General features: G+C 36.8%; 1 protein-coding gene across 7 annotated transcripts; it reads left to right on the plus strand.

The window, feature by feature from the left end:
• The first annotated feature begins 476 nt into the window (after positions 1–476).
• Positions 477–19,413, plus strand: ASB15 (ankyrin repeat and SOCS box containing 15). 7 transcript variants are annotated; one of them, XM_026868251.1, is made up of 11 exons: positions 477–1,188; positions 1,992–2,010; positions 10,149–10,284; positions 11,585–11,637; positions 11,733–11,864; positions 12,278–12,436; positions 14,452–14,697; positions 15,334–15,505; positions 15,871–16,441; positions 17,019–17,172; positions 18,673–19,413. In XM_026868251.1, exons 3-11 carry the CDS (start codon positions 10,175–10,177, stop codon positions 18,843–18,845), a joined length of 1,770 nt encoding a protein of 589 aa, XP_026724052.1. In that variant the 5' UTR covers positions 477–1,188; positions 1,992–2,010; positions 10,149–10,174; the 3' UTR covers positions 18,846–19,413. The 7 variants fall into 7 exon arrangements, with proteins under 7 accessions (XP_026724052.1, XP_026724053.1, XP_026724055.1 ...); XM_026868252.1 differs by lacking the exon at positions 1,992–2,010 and having other exon boundaries at positions 477–842; positions 1,027–1,188; XM_026868254.1 differs by lacking the exon at positions 1,992–2,010 and having other exon boundaries at positions 477–649; positions 1,027–1,188.
• The last annotated feature ends 609 nt before the right edge of the window (positions 19,414–20,022 follow it).

A 20,022-nucleotide genomic window follows, 5' to 3' on the forward strand; every position in this document is an offset into this window, starting at 1 on the left:
AAACGTTTAACAAATGCAGCTGTAAACAAATACAGTCACACAGCTATATTCCTATCTTTAAACTTGCAAGAACTTAATAGTACTGAAAAAACATGAGTAAAGGCAAATTTGCAAAGTATCTTTAGATCTTAGTCTGGATATTTTAATCGGGGCTTATAAACTTGTAAGTTAACAGAAATTTTCAAAAGAGTCTGGAACTGTTTCCATTGAAATGTTTGAAAGAACCTAGATGTGTCAAGAAAGATCCACTATTTTTTTCATACCACTACGTAACATTCAAGGTCACCAATAATAAACAATTAAATCTATAAAGTATACATGTTTATATACAAAGTCTTTGTAAGACCCCAGTACTAAAGTCTGTACCATGTGTATGATACTAACCTACCAGCTAACCAAGAAACCTGTTCCTGCTGTCACCTTAAGGGGTGGTCTTCCTTCTCCCTCCCCGCCGTGTAGCGCCGGGCTGCCCAGTGTGTCCCGGCTGTCCCGGTGTGGGGAGGGGATGCCAGACCTGCTGCACATCCGCGCCTCGGAAACTGCCATAGACTGGCCCGTGCGCAGTCTTTGTTCATGAGAGGCGTCTGAGGGAAAGGCAGCTCAGGTTTTGGATCCCAGTGCTTTTAGATGTGCTGTGTGTGCTGTAGCAGTATGTTACAGTTAATGCTTTGCTGTACTTAGGTAGATTTCAATATCCCTTCTAAGTATAAAAGTTTCCTATTAGGCTGCCTACGTGGAAGTGCTAAAGGTAGCTTATGGTCAGTTTGCAGAAGTTAGCAGTTTCTAGATGAGGAATGCTCTGTTGAAAGATGTGCTTACCAGAAATGTATCACACACAAGTTGTAAGTGCTGTTTGTTGTGTTCAGATTTTCAGCATGTTTCTAGTAAAGATTTGGTTGATGAGTTTTGTGTGGCTGGTGACAGTACTCGAAATCAGCTGATTTTTGCCAAGTGATAACTGCCAGTAATGAGTTTTCAGAACTATAAGTTCATAATTTCTGACTTATTTTTCAGAATGTTTTACAGAGTCCAAGTGTAGTCCAAGCTTCAGAGTTGATTTCAAAGCTCCCTTTCATGAGTCATACAGCTGTGTCAAGCCTTAAAGCTTCAGAAATATGTTTGGCTGCTGCTCAGAGCAGTCTTGTGTGATATGTACTTGGGAGATAAAGCTGTTTATGTCCACACAAGGTGAGTTTTTCATTTAGTAGATGTGATTTGAATATGTGTCAGCTTCTGTGATTCTTTCACACTGACATGTTGAGGGTTTGTAGGAGTTTATAGTACATGAATTCTAGTTTTCTGCAACATACATATAAAAAAATACTTTCTGATTGATAACTGATACCTTTTGTAACTAAGCATTTTTATGCCTAGGAATAGGGTCTAATTTAGAAATAATGCAGAAGCTTATAAACAATTAGGAGTTTATATATTTTTAGCAAAATTCATATATTACAAGGCTGTAACTGCATGTATGTCTCAGTCAGGTCTTCCTGAAGCTGATAATTTTCTACCTCAGAGATTAGTCATAAATATTCTGGAATTTGTTTAATAAGCAGAAGTATGCATATACCTTCTGTGAATTTTAACCGTGAGATTGATTTGACCAAGAAGTTATATTAAAAGTAGGTAATTAACTGCAGAATGAAAATTAAGCATCAGTGTAATAGAATATGGCAAATAGGTAACTGAGTTAATGGGATGAGTTAATAAAGCAAAAAGCTGTAAAATACTGACAGAAAATAGAAAACTCAGTTAAGGGACTTGAGAGAGTGGGAGAAAACAGCAATTAAAAGACAATTTTAATTGGTTTTATTGGTGGAGATGAACATGTTGTTCATCTGAAGATCCAGTTGTCTTATGGCCTAGCTGCTAAGTTAAAGGGTGAATTTTGCATAGTGAGTAAGATTTTATAATAATTGTGGTGTAACTTTCTATAGTGTTTATTCTGGACAGATTTATCTTTCTAATTCCTTTGGCCTGCTCCTGAGCTCCTGTTTTCTATAACTGGTAAACATACGCAACAAACTGAGTTTCAGAATATCATGGAGTTCTCCCTGAAAGCCAGCCTTTTAATAAGACATGCACCACTGCCATTCCACAACTAAAGCAAAGTTATTAATACAGTTTATATCAGAATTCAGAGTTTTGTGCTTCACCACTTCCAAGTGTTCTTTGAGATTGCATCAGAGAGACCTGGGGTTTCTTTCCAAGGCACTGAGAATCTCTCTTTCCTGTCAAAATTACATTGTTTAAAAATTTCTGCCTTTTTTATTGTATCATCCCTGCATTTTTACTTTCTCTGTGATAGTCCAACCAGATGATCTATCTTATGTTTACACTAACTGACTACAACACAAATTGTTCTGTGCCTGTCAGTCTTTAGACAAATTAGCTCAGTTAGCATCATTCAAACAGTAGTTCTGTCTGTTTAGACAACCCAAGCATGTGACACAGAGTGACACAGTAGGAAGTTCCCCAAGCTGTTTCAATAGATAATTTTTTTTAAAATATGACAACTTCAAGACACAAGAGGTAGTATCAGAGTACATTTAATAATTATCTGGTTTTGAAAACAAGCCAAAAAAACCCCTAAAACCACCAACACAGCATTTCACTGTTAATATCTGTGTAGCACTGGGTACTCTGTTAGGAGTATTATCCTGTGTGTTAATACATGGCACGTAGGCACCCTAAGAAGGCCTTGCTATAGCTGTGACTTCTCTTCCCTTTTTGGTCTCGCCAATGAATTTATCTCACTGGGAAGTCTTGTTAATTGCCATATACTTTGGTATCTGGAGAAGAGTCTCATTTATTCTGACTTTATGTGCATCAACATAGCTGACTGATGGATTTATACCTTTTAACTATTCAAGAGCAGAATCAGACACTTTACATAGCAATGCAAAATATTAAAAATATCTGAAAAGCTAAACAATACTGGGCTCATAACGTGGACATGTACAAGTTCTGATAGTGTCCTGGTTATGTAAAGGAAATGAAAGAATTCAAGGTAAGCAGTTAAAACATTTGTGTTGTTTATATATATTATAAATATACATTTTAGGTATTTTTTAATTATATAAGAATATATTTCTGTTCTTACCTCTTAGTCAACAGTAGAGCAGGGTCTCAGCATTGTTTCTGTGTGCATCTGTTCAGATTTTTTTGGAGGTTCTCCATGCTTACTTAGGTTGCACTGGCAAAAGAAGTTGCAATGAGTATTTATCATCATTAAATGGTTTCCTTGATCTTGTGTCCAAAGATGAGATGCATGTAGTGCCTGAGTTAACTTACAGTTTTAGAGTTCTATAAATGCAAGTGAATCATGGGGCGCAGAAGAGTTCACAGTGTACAATTTCATTTCATGAGAACAATTAAAGTTAAGTTGGAAGTTTGTTCTTTCACTTTGTTATATTCCCTTGCTGTCTGTTCATTTTGATAAAGATAGGAACTAATTGGTTAAAACTAAAACAGGATGGAGATATTGCATCAGTGGTACGTATCGAGCTTCTACATCCCGTGCTTGTGATTTAACTTGCTGGGTACAGCTATTCTCAGTGTCAGTCAGGTTATTCTGCTCTCGCATCACTGCTCTCTGTGGTGCTGAGCCTCCTGTTTCTCTGTCCAATTTCAAGGTACTGAATCTAGTCAAATAAGTACTGTAAGTGGCTGCCGTTGAATCTATAAAGCTTTGCATCCTAGCAGCTTCAGAGGGAGAGATGAGTGTTTGGTGATGTAATATGGCAGGATCTGCAACTAGTTAAACACTAAACCTCAGAATTGTTTTAATTTATGTGCATATGTTATCAGATTTTGTTAATGTAGCCCTTGAGACTAAGTTGGCAAATAATTTATTTTCTTAATGAGAGTTGTTGAATCAATGAGGGCACAGATAATCATCTTATACTGTTCAGACCTTGTGTTACATTTGATGAGATTTTAGAGAAGTCATGTGTAATACTTTCCTGTGGGTCGAGTCTGCTTATGTTACAGTTGTACAAGGTCAGACCTTAATTTATCTAGCAACTGCGTATTTAATTTTAGAAGTATCACAGGACACATCAGATTGTGGGGCACCATTCCTGGCGGTTCAAAATGCAGGCCCCAGAGTAACAGTGGCAAGATAATGGGTTGAAAAGGTGAGAATATATTATATGCTCGCCAATTAAGACTAACAGAGAAATAGTTTAAAACTGTAATATTTAATAGACTTGAGTCCAAATTTAGACTGCTATTAATTATTTTTTTTTGCTATGAATAAGCTGTTTGCATGTCTAAGGGCCTTCTATTTATAGAGAGCAAAGCTAGGATTGTCTAGTTTATTTTAAGGATAAGAAATCAGAATAACATTAACACTCACATAACCTTAACTTTATATCTATGTGTTTAAAAGCAATGAATGCTTGATACACTTCTTTGAAAAATGCAACTTCCATGATTAACAAGTACCTCAGGTTTTTTCAATTAAGAAACTTAATTAAGAGAGCAAAACTTTTTTTTAAGGAAAACAGCAAGAAGTAATGTCTAGTTTTTAGTCAGAAATGGAAAAAATACCAGAAAAATATCAGACTATTTAGAATGTTGTTTAAGGAAAATATTCTTGGTAATACAAAAAGTAAAACTGGCTTAGATTAAACATCTGCCATTGTTTCTAGTGATCTAGTGCCTGGGTCTGGTAAATGTGAAACTTTCCTAGGTGAATGGAAGAAGATTTTGCTGCTGAGCTTTTCAGCCTTTTCATTGTCACATCAGGTAATGTGGCAGAAATGTCTGCTGCTGATGTTCAGTGTACCAGCCGTGCTATTATATTCCTCTGTGATCCTAGTGGAACATCTGTGCTTCAGTTAGACCTTGTCACTTCAGCACAGCATATTACAAGCAGTGATACAGCAAATCAGGCTCTCAAAGCATGTATAGACCCCTGGCAGTGTGTCCAGCACTTGTGCTGTGGTGAGCTGTTTGCCTTATACTTACTCTGCCATGTCACTGCCACTTGCTACCTGACTGACTTTCTCATTCTATAGTATATTTTTAATTTCTGTGGGATAAGATAATTTGAAAACAATACACCCGACAATTCTGAAACACTGCTCGTCTGAGACCTTTCTGGTTAAGTGTGTATTCAGGCAGAGCTCTGTGTTGCCTGGAGGCATGGTCAGTCTGGGGAAGTAGGAGATTGCTGACCAAATGGGTATGGATGTTGTATGACTGGAAAAAAGAAAGCAAGTTTCTATGTTGACCTGGAAACTGATTTCCTCCTGTAATCTGGAGATAAATGTGAGGTAGAAAGGCAATATTTTTTTTCTGAAAATAAAAGGATTTTCTTATTAAATTACTATTCTGCAAGATGCTCTGTGCTCTTAACTCTACTTGGAGTCAGTGACGTTGTAGGGTATTGATCACCTTACAGGACTAAACCATAAGTGAACATCTTCATAAAGATTCTGTAATACACCAGAAGAGCCTTTTTTTCAGAGACTTTGCAATGTGAGGGTCTAATCTAAGGCCCATATTAGTCTTCAGGAGTCTTTTTGGTTCAGGCTCAAAGATAAATATAATATGATTGTCTGTACTATAATTTTCAGTTTCAGTTCTCCTAAGGACAGCAATGTCAGTAGGGCATGCAGAGCATGAAGATCCACTCATGTGGATCTGGTAGGGTGAGCATGATTCTTTAAAAAGATGCTTCAGAAATTTCAGCAATGGCATGAATTCTTCAAATGGAGGGTTTCAAAACAAAAGGTGTGAAGAAAGGGAAGATAGCTTGTGTTTGCCTTTAAGCTGTTGTGGAAGAAATACGAGATTAAGGATTTTACATTTTTTCTTAGTAAATTCCTTAATTTCTTTATTCCCAAATTTCCTTAATAAATTTTCTTATGTAAATTAACTGTTTGGTCTCATTTGGAGCACCTCCCAGCTACCAGTGAAATATTTAATTTATTCTAAAATGTCCTGTACTTTTAGCTGATGGTAGGAGATGTTGTAGATTAATTTATTTAGATACACTTCTATAACTGCTAGTCTAAGAGAGATTTTATCTTTGCTGTCTAAAAGGTTTGTCAGTCTTCAGAACAGTGTGTATTTGTGGGTTAAATGATGGAAGCCTTAAGGTGCCATGAGAATTAGAGAAGTGTTTATGAAAATGTGTAGATAAATGCTCAAAAGAACCTTGACTCAGAATTCTTGTGCCTGTCAGTGAAGTGCATTACCAGCAAGAGATGAAGAAAAGAGGCTCAGTTTCATGGCCTTACTGATGATGGGAATTTTACATTATGGTTTAGAAGAAACTTGTGGCAGCATTTAGAAAAAGATGGTCAGGTGCTTTGTTTTGTGTAGCTTTTTGAAGTTGCTGCTTTGTAGTACACCTTGGGAATTTGACATGGGATATCTTCCTTTCTGCATAAAGCAAACATTAAAAAAAACCCAAAACAAAACACAATTTCTTACTATTTTTTTTTTTCCTGCAACAAATTTGCTAGGCTTTCATAAGCTTGTTTGGATCCTAAGAGTTTCAGAACATTGTTACCATTGTTTTTTAGAATTCTAGAGAAGTTCATATTGTCCATCCTGTTCAACAGGATGTCAGTCAGTCATCATTCTCTGTAATTTCAGAAATCTTTTTTGTATGAGAAGTTACACCTAAACTTCAGTATGCCAGCAGATAACTGTGAGGACTTCTATATGTTGTGCAGCAGATTTAACATCAGGTAGCATGTGTAAGATTTTGGTAGGTGTGTCTGCATTGTGCTGACCAGTTCATCAGTCTGACTTGTGTGTGAAATCATTTGGACTGTTATGCTGAAGCCTTCACAAAAGGAAGGAACAGAGAGACCTTCAGAAAAGCATTGTCTTTTATGAATAACATGAATGTCTATTCTTCTAAGTCCCAAAAGAAAATGTGTCCATTAATATTTTTTTTATTATTATTTGTGGAAGATTTTTACAATTAGAGGTGGCAGTTCAAGACCAGAGTTGTATATTTTTTCCTTTGAAGAAAATGGGACTGAAGTGGAAATTTTTGTCCAGTTTCCTTCAGATTGTCCATCCTTGCGGTTAAAAACCTGGGCTGCAGTTCCAGCACATATTGAAAGAGGTGAGTGTTTTGCCAATTATCAGGCCTAGCATAAAGGACACAGCCAGCATAAAGATGAACCAGTAACTAAACTGTATTTGATACAAAAGGGTGAGCACATGGGTGAGCGCTGGGGGTACAAACAAGTCAGTCAGATTATACATAATTGACATCAATTCCACTGACCCCAACAATGATACTGCACAACCAACAATGGGTGGAATAAATGGTGAAATGCAGTTTCCCATAGAAGGGACAGGAGACAACCGAGTCAACAAACCAAACACATAAGACCAGGGAAGCCACATACTGAATCTCTACACAGCCTGCGTTTACAAAAGCCAGACCTGACTGGAGCCCAGTCCCAGGGAGGCAGGAGGTCCTTCCCCAACAGGGAACTCTGCACAGAGCATCCACCTCACAGACAGACACTGCCCCTTCCTGCAAGGGGTCCCAGCTTTTATCCCTCAGTGGGACACCTGACCCTTGTTTACTTAATGCAGACACCTGGGGCTCCTTTACCCAAGGCTCTCCCTGCAAGGCCGGCCACTCCCTGGGGGGAAGCCTAAAGGCAAACTCACCCCCCCCTTTGGGAAGGGCTGTGGGAATCACCCATATGTCAACCTTAATTTGGGGCTTGGGGTTGAAACGCCAGCATTTCAGTGAGGAAACTACATTATGTGGGAATTGGAATCCAAGAGACCTTTAGCTTCTGAGTTAACATGACTCTATGTCCTTACTAATTTCATTTTGGTTTGCAAGCTGTCTCATAATATGCCAAGTAGTAAGATATTTGTGGACGGGATTATAACCTTGGCTGTGGTGCTTTGATTGACCTATTACTTATGGGCACAATGAAGAAATCAGTCTAAAAAGAAGTCTGGTTAGCACTTTCCCTTGAAGATCTTTTTCAGAAAACGGACTCCATGTATTTTCTACAATGTTCCTTTCCTATTTGCAAAATGACTAGGACAGCACACAGTGATTGTTCTCTGAGAAGCATACAACAGATGCTTAGTATAATTAATATTTATGCAACACTTTAAGTGTTATGTGTGGTAGATACAGTACATTAGTGTGAACTGTAGGACTAATAGTTGAAAACTTTTTTAAAAAATAATTCAGCATCTAGTGTCCCAAGTCTGATTAAAGGACAAAGATGTTAAGCCACTAAGATCAAATCAAACAGAAAAACGTTGGCAAAACCCAAAGCAAAGCCCACTTGTAAAAACCTAGGTAGGTACAGCTAGGCCTATATTAAGTTTTTGTTCCTTATATGTCTTTTATGATATCTAAATACTACACTTTACACTTCAAGAACCTACAGGAAGATGTTGTAAAGAACATTCCTGAGCTTCCAATTATAATTTACTAGCAAGGCATTCGGTTGATGTGATATCATACATAAAAAACATAGTGAACATAATCCATAGTTAAAGTTGACAATATAAGCAGACTGAATTTAAGCTGATGACTGTAGTTAAAAGGTTTGACATATTCTGTTACTGATCCAGTGAGCCTTCCATATACTCTCACACCTTGAAAATAATAACTGGCATGGCTTGACCATCACCCGGGTTTGTGTTCCAAACTCCTGTGAATGTCCATTAAACTTCATGACTGCAGAAGTAATGCAGAGACTCAAAGTCCTTAGTCTTCTTTCTTAGACCATGATTTGGCAGTGTAAAAATAAAGCAAGATTTGCAAGTGCTTGTGGTTTTGGTTTGGTTTTTTGTTTGTTTGGTTGGGGGGCGGGGTTAAATATATGATCACTAAAAGTGATAATGACATGAGGCCATTGTAATATTTTGTTGTACAACTACCTGTGAAGTCCAAAAATCTTGTACGCTATTATAGTAACATAAAGTAGGTTTTGCATTTGGTATTGTCTCCCTCAAATCCCTTACTTTTTCGTTCGAGAAAACATCCCCATTCAGCTCCAGGAGTGAAGTGAATACAGGTTACAGCTGAAAACTTTTCATAGAATCAGAGAATGGTTTGGGTTGGAAGGGACCTTTAAAGGTCATCTAGTCCACCCCCCTTGCAATGAGCAGGGACATCTTCAACTAGATCAGATTGCTCAGAGCCCCATCCAGCCTGGCCTTGAATGTTTCCAGGGATGGGGCATCTACCATGCTTCTGGCAACCTGTTACAGTGTTTTACCACCATCATTGTAAAAAATGCCTAGTCTAAATCAACTCTCTTTTAGTTTAAAACCATTACCCCTGTACCCTATTGTTGTAGGCCCTCCTAAAAGGTCTGTCCCCATCTTTCTTATAAGCCCACTTTAAGTATTACAGAACTGGATGATGTGTCACCACCTAAACTGTAATGACATGCTGTGGGCTTTGGCATGTCGAAATGCTGTGTCCAAATGGCTCTGGTTGGTGGATCCATCTTGCATCTGCTGCCAGTGCCACCCTGCATGAAGGAAGTGGGAAAAAATGCTTTTTCCCCATAAAAAAGAACGAGTTCGATCAGAACTTCTCTGAAATAATTTGATGTTTGTGTAAATCTTGAATAAGTACAATGTGTGAACACCCTTAAAACTGGTTGTGTTTAATTCTGAACTGCAGATGATCTGTAAATAATTCTCAGACAATTTGAGTATTTCTTTTTTGTGTCTATAATTTTAAAATGTATATGTTTGTGTTCATTAATTCTTTGTGAATGCCTGTTTGATAGGAATAATTCATGAGGTGATAACTTTGTTTACTCTTCGTTATTCATGCTTGCATGGAAATCATATATTCACTGAATTGATGACCACAGCTTTCTAAAGAGGAAAAGGTTCTTTTATGGTTTACAAATTGTCCAGTATTTTTCAGTAGATGACAAATGTAGTATGTGAACAATAAAGAGCTTTTCCCAAATGGCGTGTTTAGACTAAATGTTTCCAGGGTTATTTTCTTTTCTGTCACCATTTTTCAACAGGAATTTTATAATTTTTAAATAGGAAAAAATTCACCAAAACATTATTATATTAAATTTATGGAAATACCTGATTTTATTATAAAAAATACTTTAAGATATGATCTTTAGTGGTATTTTTTTGTGTGTATTTCAAAATAGCTCATCATTATAGCTCACTGTAAAAAATGGATGAAAGAGAAGATTTGGATGAAGATCTCACTGAGTATGCCATACAGCTTAGCATTCAAAAATCAAATGGGGCCAAACCACCAGTGTCTTCCAGCTATAATGACAGGTACTGTCAATTCCATGTGTTAGAGATTATACCATATTTTAACAGTGTTTTGAGACATCAATATTTAGTTCCTTATGTTCCTAGTTTGACTATTACTCCTTTTTCTCAGTGGAGCGCTGTCTGAAGCAATGATTGAAAAGAGTAAACAAAGTAGAAATGTTGATTTTGTTTTTCTCAAACATTTCTAAATCTCAGACTTTAAAGACAATAAATTTGGATTTCTTAGTAATCTGTCTGCTCTGTAATTGTCCCAGTCTTTCCCTGTGTACTTGGATACATACATGTACAAGAAAAATCCAAACCAGAACAACAGCAAAACCCACAGGTGTGTTCAAGCAGGGTTTCATATATGATATTAATGTTATGGTTAAGAATGGTTCTCAGGATTAGGAAAGGTAGGGCTCAGCTGATCTATAGCTTAGGGAAATGAGATTCACATGGCTAAACTAATACTTTCCTTGGCTTTTCAGGCCAATTACCTTCTTATGAAAAGTGTACGTGTCAAGCAAAGCTAAGTTCTGTTTTAATAAAGCTGTTCAGCAATAATCCCATAAATACATTTTGTAGATTGCTCAGTCTGAAGTAGAAGGACGTAGAACTGTAAGTCTTGGGGGACTGTTAACCTTTCCTCATTTCTTATGGGATCTCATGAAGGTTTGGGTCCTCATGGGGCTGCTGTTGTAGGACTGGAATCTCCCTCTTCACCGAAAGCTCTCAGCAAAGCCATTGGGTACTCGTGTTACTTAGCTTCTTTTTTTTTTTTTATTAAATCTGATCTATTTTTTAATTGTTTTTATCACCAAAATATCTCAAGGAACTAGCAGGCACCAGCCTTTAAATTCCATCTCATGGAGGTTTAAGTATTGCTAAAAACATTTCAACTCTTTTTCAGGGAAAAGGGTACTACTGATACCATCACACTCTCCTTCATTGGTGAATACTGACATTCTGACACTATCACATTCTTATTCACTGTCTAAGGTTTCTGAATCTGAAGGGCTTGTTTCTGTAGTGTGGGGAAAATACAGCTTTTTAGTTCATGTCAGATTCCTTTGCCAAATTAGTTGTTTTATCACATCAGCCTGCAGCAGGAATTGTGCCTAACTCAGGAACTTTGAATACTCTGAAGGTCCACAGAACAGGTGTAACGTAAGGTCACAAGGCTAATCAAGATTGTAGCTGATGTATTCAAAGAAAAGTTGGCTCAGATGAGAACCTAACGGAAAATATTGAATAAATAATACAATGCATCTACTTTTTGTTTATATTTTCTATTTCTGCTCTTTTTTTTTTTTTATAGTTTTGTACCACCTAGTGAGGAAAATAGGAAAATTGTAGCATCCATAAAGCAAGGTAAAAACCCTAAAATAAAGTAGTCCCTTCACAAGACTGAGCTTACCTTGTATTATTTTTCCAACTGCATCTCATTTATCTGTTGGATCTTTAAGGTCAAGTATTTGGGCTCCAAGAACTTGTGAAACAGAAATATGCTTTGGATGAAGCTGATGAAAGAGGGTGGTTTCCACTGCATGAGGCTGCAGCTCAGCCAATTCAGCAAATACTTGAAATCATTTTAGACGGTGAGTAAGATAAAAATATCTCACAAGATAAGGGGAGCAGCACAGAAACAGAGAGCGATAAACAGCCATCCACAACAGGCTAGAAATGTTTACTAAAAAAAGTATGATCAGATCCTCCATGGAGCATCTTGCTTATGTTGTTTAAATATTCAGGCAAATTTTCTTTTGGGAAAGTTGCATCAATTCACACTAGCAAAGAACTTGGACCATTTTTAACATTTTGTTCAGAAACCTACAGACACAGCAAAAATCACTGTTCAGCATTCACTGTGTTTGGCAGTACTAGTTGGGTTAAGTTAAACATAATTACAAGTAATTTTCATAAAGGCTTAGTATTTAAGGATTTCTGCTTTATGTGTTAACAGCTTTGTGCTTCAATTTTGTTTTATCTTTTCTCACTTTTTTACCTCTAGCATCTTATAAAACAATGTGGGAATACAAAACATGTGATGGAGAAACACCATTAACTTTGGCAGCAAAAACTGGCTTTGTGGAAAATGTAAGAACGTTGCTGGAAAAGGGTGTTTGGCCCAATACCACAAATGACAAAGGAGAAACTCCACTTCTCATCGGTATTTGCCTCTTCTCCCCGGGTTTAAGCAGAGTGAATGGCAGTGCTTTCCCTCTGTTGAGTACTCACCTGAGTACTCCATTTTGCTTGTGTGGTTTAAATGCTGGTCATCTTTTTAGATGAAAATAAATGCCCAGCACTTGATGAAATGTACCCAACATTCAGATCAGCACTCATTATGCTTTAGGTGATCACTGAGCTCATCTTAAAGATTCTCCTTCAGGTAATTGTTGAGCTTCTCCTAAGAAAATTGAACCTATTTTTTTTGTTCAAGGTACCTTCTCTGTCTCTTCAGGTGCTATAAGGCCTCTACCAACCTGGTCCTATTTGACCATTTTAAGATACAAGGATGGTACAAGAATAAGCTGTTGCTTTAACTTGAATGTACTTTTTCTGGAGGTCTGGAGTTTTTTGGAGATTTTTAGTTTCGTTAGATGATTTCTTCAGGAGTAGACAGGTATTTTCAATTTCACAATCTCCCATCTTATTTCTCTTCCCTCTTACGCTGAAAATAAGCTTCAACTATGTTTCTAGGTAATACCCCAGTCTAAAGAAAGGTAATTCCTTTGGAAGATTTTATGGTATTTGTAGACTTAAATAAGCTTTACTGTACATGAGTAATTTAGCCATATTACCTTTAATTTCTTTTGAATGTCAAAACATCTTTATTATTCTGAAGAGAATCTGAAATACAATATAAGAAAATACAATATATAATACAATTATCAGTATTAAAATATTCAGCTCTGAATTGTTGACTTTCTTCAGATGTGATTACCGTATTAACATTTTAAGACCCTGAGGCATTTCTAGAAGGTTCCTCTGCAATGTCTTGCTTTGCATTGTTTCAGCTCTTTTCAATAATTATGTCTGTAAAACTTTAAAGCTATTTTCAGCCCTTGCTTTTAATGAATCCTGCAAAGAGTTAACTAGAGCTTATGAAAAGGGCCTTTCTCCCTTATAATGACAGTTTATTTTCCTAAATATTTATCTGTACAAACTCCTGAAAATGAGGCTTGTCAGCTCTGTATTGTTTGTTATCCTTTTTATGTTTTTGTTTTACTTATCACTGAAAATGTAGAAGTAGATATCGTTCATCATACATTTCAATCTTAGTCGAGTGAAATAGGGATCAGGTGCTTAACACTTAATAGATGATGCTCATGGTTTAGTTACTCCTTTTAATATTAAAGGGCTCTTCAGCACAAAGTTAAATGCTGAAGAAGTATCTATCTAGTGCGATGACTTCTGCTTCCAGGTATGTTTGGTAATACGCTACTCCAAAGCAGTTGTGGATAATTATGAAGAGTGTTGCCTCCTAAAAAACTTCTTACTTGTATAATGGGACATTAACAAAAGTTAAATTTACTAACCCTATGACACTGATCTCCTTCAGCTGCCTCACCAGCCAGAGAAGAGATCTGCTATTCCAGAAGGTAGTTAATTAGACTCTTACTCAGGATCACTATAATTATGTAAATAATTTGCAGGTGTAGTTATCTGTGAAAACTTCAAACCTGGAACCTCAAAGGGCAGAACATGGCCTTTAAATATGACAAATGTCAACTATACTTTGGCTGACAACAGTAAATGCTAGGGTTAGAGTTACTGGGTGACAAAGTCACAAGTGGAATTTTCTGGGAACACTGGAATGTTTGCACCAACTTTAGAAGTAAGGATTGTGTTCAAATATTATGTTATTTTTATTGTTGCTTTTCCTTGTGATATACCTCCTTCTGCTTTCTCAGAATTGAAGAGGTGCTGCTTTTGCCCTCTGTGCTCCAAACTGGCATATTTTCTAGCTTGTATTGGTTTACCTTGATTTCCCAGGCAGCTGATATTAGCATTTATTTACCAGTAAATTGGATTCTCAGACTTCTAGGACTGGAACTCTTTTTAATTTCCTCATATCAGTACACAAGGAAAAGCTTTTCTAAACTTATTAGATGTCTCTAACTTTCAAAACAACATAACTGAAAATGTAATTTTATTATTCATTTTTTAAATGTCTTTAAGCTGTAAGAAGGGGCTCTTTTGAAATGGTATCCACTCTGATTAAACACAACTGTAGTATTCACCAGCCGTGCGTAAAACGTTGGTCAGCAATGCATGAAGCTGCAAAACAGGGACGCAAAGACATTGTTGCTCTTCTTCTGAAGAATGGTGGAAATGTGAACCTTAGGGATGGATATGGAGTAACGCCATTAGGTGTTGCTGCTGAATATGGTCACTGTGATGTCCTGGAGCATCTTATTCATAAAGGTATGTAGTCAGGTAAAAGGGAAATACACTTCTGCACTGGCATACATCTTGCCTGGTTGCTCAGGTGTTTTAGGGTGATCATGGAAAAGGAAGGAAGGAAAGAGTAGTGATGAAGGAGAAGATTTGGTTTGTTGGAAGGAAAGGAACCATATATGAGTTTTCCTGCTAGAATGAAGTGATGCTTACACATTTCCATAATGCATGTGAGAGGATTGGCAGAGTTGATAACAGTCCATTTCAGTCAAGAAGGACTTACTGCTGTACAGTAAGCAGTATTTCTCTTTATTTCTCTTTACTCCCCCGCCCTCCCCTTCCTCCCTTCATTCATTGTACAGAATTATTTTGGCATTAATTAATGAAATGCAGTATTTTTGAAATATGCCAGAATTCTTTAAATTCTCAGTTATAACACACAAGGTCAAAGCAGAACCTGCTCAGGTGAGCATTTGAACATGTATCTGTACAACTCTTGTTCTGCCTTTGAGTTTTAAATTTGTCACAAGAAGTATTTCTTGTTTTAGTAAAGTTTTAACTTAAATATGTCTGAAAACTAAGAGGAAAGTACTCTGGGCTTATTTTTATGATGATCTGCAAATATTTTTGGATATAGTTATAAGCTCTGTATTCTGTTTCAAGGTGGAGATGTCCAGGCCTTAGCAGATGATGGTGCATCAGTACTGTTTGAAGCAGCCGGAGGTGGTAATCCAGACTGTATAGCCCTTCTTTTGGAATATGGAGGAAGTGGCAATGTGCCTACTAAGGCAGGACTGCTTCCCATACACAAAGCAGCTTATGAAGGTCATTACTTGTGAGTATGAGCTTGGACTTATATTTTCTTTAAGATGCAGTGTGGCACAAGGTCATATTGAAGAAGACTGTCATAAACTTCCAAATGTATAGATCATTTGTATTTCAGAAGTGCCTGCTTTATCAGTTTTATTTAACTTTTAAGTGTTTTTTAGCATAAACAAAGCAAAATGCAAAACATACGCCTTAGAACTAAGTTAAAACAACTTAAACAAGAGGTCCTATTTGACAGTGCTCAAAACTGGCATTTCTGTTCGGATCTTCCTGTGTAAAGTGTCTAGCTGGTAATTTAGTATATAGCTGGATGAGGGTAATTTTCTTCATGCAGGAAGCGATGCCTAACTAGTTTTATTCACTGTTTTTTAGGGCCCTGAAGTATCTCATTCCGGTCACGTCCCAAACCTCAATCCAGAAAAGTGGGTTAAGCCCTGTTCACTCTGCAGCAGATGGCCAGAACTCGCAGTGTCTAGAGCTCCTCATTGAAAATGGTTTTGATGTCAATACTCTCTTGGCTGAACATATTTCAAATAGTTATGATGATGAAAGGAAAACAGCACTTTATTTTGCTGTTTCTAACAATGACATTCTTTGCACTGAAATATTGCTCAAAGCAGGGTCAAATCCAAACAAGGATCCTTTAAACTGTCTTCTTGTGGCAGTGAGAGCTGGCAACCATGAAGTTGTAAGGCTGCTTCTGTCTTACGGAGCAAACGTCAATTGCTACTTCATGTTGGTTAATGATACGCATTTCCCCAGCGCCATTCAGTATGCTTTGAATGATGAGGTGATGCTGAGGCTGTTGCTCAATCATGGATATAATGTGGAGATGTGTTTTGACTGTATGCATCAAGATATCTTTGGAAATTCTTTTGTGTGGTCAACTCCAGAGGAAGAGATTCTCCCTGGGTGGACTTCTTCTGTAGTAAAGGATAATCCAGTAAATACATAACCTTCCTTCATTCTCTTAATTTTGCTCTTTTCATTAGCCAGCTTTAAACATTCCAGATGATTATGCAGAATTAAGATTAGCATACTAGCAAAATTCTTTTTTAAAACACTCTAAAGATAAACCAGCTATTTTTCATTTTCTACTCCGAGATAGAGAAATTTATGTACATAGAGTGGTTTTAGTTTGAAGTTCATATGTTAGATATTTAGGAAGGACATTTTAAGAAATCATGGGGCAGGATTCTGGAATTTCTGTTTCTGTCCTAACCAACAGAGTAGGTGTGTTTCCAAATAGGTATTGTTGAACAAAACACTGCCACAACTTATAGCAATGTTATAATAATTACTGTCTTTCAGGCCTGTACAGACAAACTAAGGTATCACAAAAGTTAAGCATGGAAGAAAATGGCTTTTAAAGTTACCTACCTAGGCATCAATTTATGACTGTTAAAGGTCACTGCTAATACTTTGTTGAAATTATCCTGTGTATTTGCTTTAAAATGTGTTATTTTGCCATTCTTCAGCACAGATTTTGAAATTATAACTTGATATGTTTTCCCTTTCAGTTCTGTGACTTTATTGCTGTTCCCTGGTTGAAACATTTAGCAGGAAAAGTGGTTCGTGTTTTTATAGATTACATGGATTACGTTCCTCTATGCACAAAAATTAAGTTTGTATTAGAAACACAGAAAGAATGGACGGAGATACGTCAGATATTGGGTAAATATCTAACTTCCAGTTAATGATGTTATGATTTATTATAGGTGACTTTAATTGCTTGTGTGAAGTCACATTCATGCGAAGTGTTGTAGAAGTCCCAGTATGTACTAGCTAAGATCCAGGTTGTGCCTGTCATCCAGTCCTCACATTGAGACAGATCTTTATCTATTGTCACTGGTCCTAAATTGATTAATTGGACTGGAATATGGCAAACATGCACCTGGTGAAAGTTAATCTCGTAAGGAATGTCATTGTTGTGTGGGAAGCCCTTTTAGTTAAGCAAGACAACTGAGGTAATTCTCAAACTCATTAACCCATGTAACACCAGTCATTGCACAGATGTGGGACAATTGAGGAATATTGCTCACACTTCCATCCTTCTTTTTGCTTCCTTGATCTCTCAAGTCTATTAATCATTCAAAGATTATTGTAAGAGCATGTTTTAGATCCCATTATGTTCAAGGTGCTAGGTGGTGACAAAGAGTGGGCCATCACAATCTGTGTACCGTCATTTCCTAACTCCAGTTTACATGATAGACATCTGGAGTTGCCATTACTAGTACTATAATTGGATAATATTTTTAATGTATGCTTTACTTTAGTCTGGACCTTTACTTTACTCTTCACATTAGTCTGGACCTTCTACCATTGGTGACACCAGAGCCACTCACCTTAGGTGAAATGACCAGTTTTCAACTATCTTAATTTTTAAAAATATATTGGAGACTGTATTAAATGTTCTCTTTGCATGAATTAATTTTATTTGACTTTTAAATTTAATTTAAAATAGAAATTGATTTAACATCAGCTGTTAAAAACCAAAATATTTAGGTTTAAAACTTGTACCCCATATTTAAATTTGCTTCAGTAATTTTCATTGGCATGCTGAGGAACTCCTTTTTGTTAGTGTCACAGGAACATCCAAATAATTTGCTAGTCTTAACTATGGTGAAAGTTTTTGTTATGTTCAGGAAGGCTAAATTAAACTGAGCATTTTGACTGATGTATATTCTGGTAAGATGTATTTGTTTAGAAGACTCAACAGGCCCAAGCATGGTAAAGTCTGGTCCTGGTGCCTTACTGATACAGCAGAAATGGAAGGTGCTGTGTCTGGCCTCAACATGCAATTTTTAAGATGTGCACCTAGGGAAAGAAGAAATTATTCATCAGTTACCATTCATTATGCTAAATAAAGTCCTGGTTTAGGTGTTCAGATGAGTACTTTGGAAACAGTACAGTGTGCATATTTCCAAAAGTGAGACAGTAATGTTAAACAGATATCTGACAGAAAAAGTTTTGCTAGTAACATCATTGTGTATCATCACAATTCTGATGTGAAAAGAATGGTATTTTATTCAGAAGTGGCAAAATAGTAACATCCCAAGGAAATAGATTTTTATATTAATTTTATTAGAGCATGTTTTGAGATTGTGAACTAGTTTACGATCATTGTTAATGGCATTGATTTTTCCACCATTTTTCTCTCACTATTGTTTTTAGATAACCCTCGCCCATTGAAACATCTGTGTCGCCTGAAAATACGTAAACTCTTGGGGTTAAGGAGACTCCAGAAATTGTCATCCATGAAGAAGTTTCCACTTCCTCCAGTTCTCAAGAACTATATCCTATATAAAGAATATGATCTGTATGGAAAAGGGATACATTTAGAATAGTTTTTTAAAATAACTGTATACAATCTATAATTTGACTCATTTCTTCAGTATTTTTTGCTAGCTAAAGAGCTGCTTGGTGTTTCAGATACATTCACAACATTCTGATATTTGTCAATAGTTGTTTTATGGGAACAAATTTTTCTTCAAAACTAGCACACTAAAGCTCATGTTTTAGCACATCATTGTACTATCTGAATATAGACTAAAATCAGAATAAGGACGCTATAATAGTTATGTAGAACAGTACACTCTAAATGGGAATTCAGATGAATAAAGGATAAAAGAATTTTCATGATGGACTTGCCAATTAAGATGAAAAATACAATTGCTGCTCTAAGTTTGTGGCATTAGTTTATCTATAAAAGATAGTAAATCTCTAATTTAGCCTGGCAAAGAAGGTTAAACCATTAACTGCACATCTCTGTCACGTCATTGGCCTGAAATGTAACACATCATGGTCCTATTATAAAATTCTCCAAACACTTAAAAGATCCTTTTAAGCTATGTTTGCTCCCGGATATGACTGCTGTGTGTGCCAGTACTGCATGTTTCAAGGCTTGGCAAAATTTGAGGGTGTCCTGGTTCAGCCAGGATAGAGTAAAGTTTTCCCCAGCAGAGAGAGGGGGAAGGGATCTCCAGCCGGGTTATTCATACCATGCTGACGTCAGGTCCAGGGGCGGAGCCTTTTTACTTTCGCTTCTGGTTTTGGTTTTTGCCATACACGTGGCGGGTTTGCTCCGTGGTCATTTAGCGATATTTCTCTGTATATCGTTTGTCTGGTTCACTGTTATTGCTGTTTATTGTTGTGACCATTGATACTGTTGTTCAGATTGTTCTATCACTCTGTTGTATTAAATTTCTTGTTATTTTAGCCGGGGTCTGTGTTTAACTTCCGACCCGACCGGCGCGGGTTGGGGAGGGGCAACAGCCACGTGCTCTCTCATGCCGGCAAGGATTAAACCTTGCACATTAAAAAATTGGCGCACCAAATGGGGAATTTTAATTTTAATTTTTTTTTTTAATGTGCAGCTATATCAGTCCTCTGTGGGTCTGTTCTTCCTCGCAACAGATTTACGGGAGCAAATGGAGCGAAAATTACTAGTCTGGGACATGTAGAAGGTTGAACAGAAGGCTCAATTGCTGCTTCTGCTCTCACTAGAGCTACTATACATAACGC

Source organism: Athene cunicularia (assembly GCF_003259725.1).
Source record: "Athene cunicularia isolate RWA chromosome 1 unlocalized genomic scaffold, athCun1 chr1_part2, whole genome shotgun sequence".
Classification (NCBI taxonomy): Eukaryota; Metazoa; Chordata; class Aves; order Strigiformes; family Strigidae; genus Athene; species Athene cunicularia.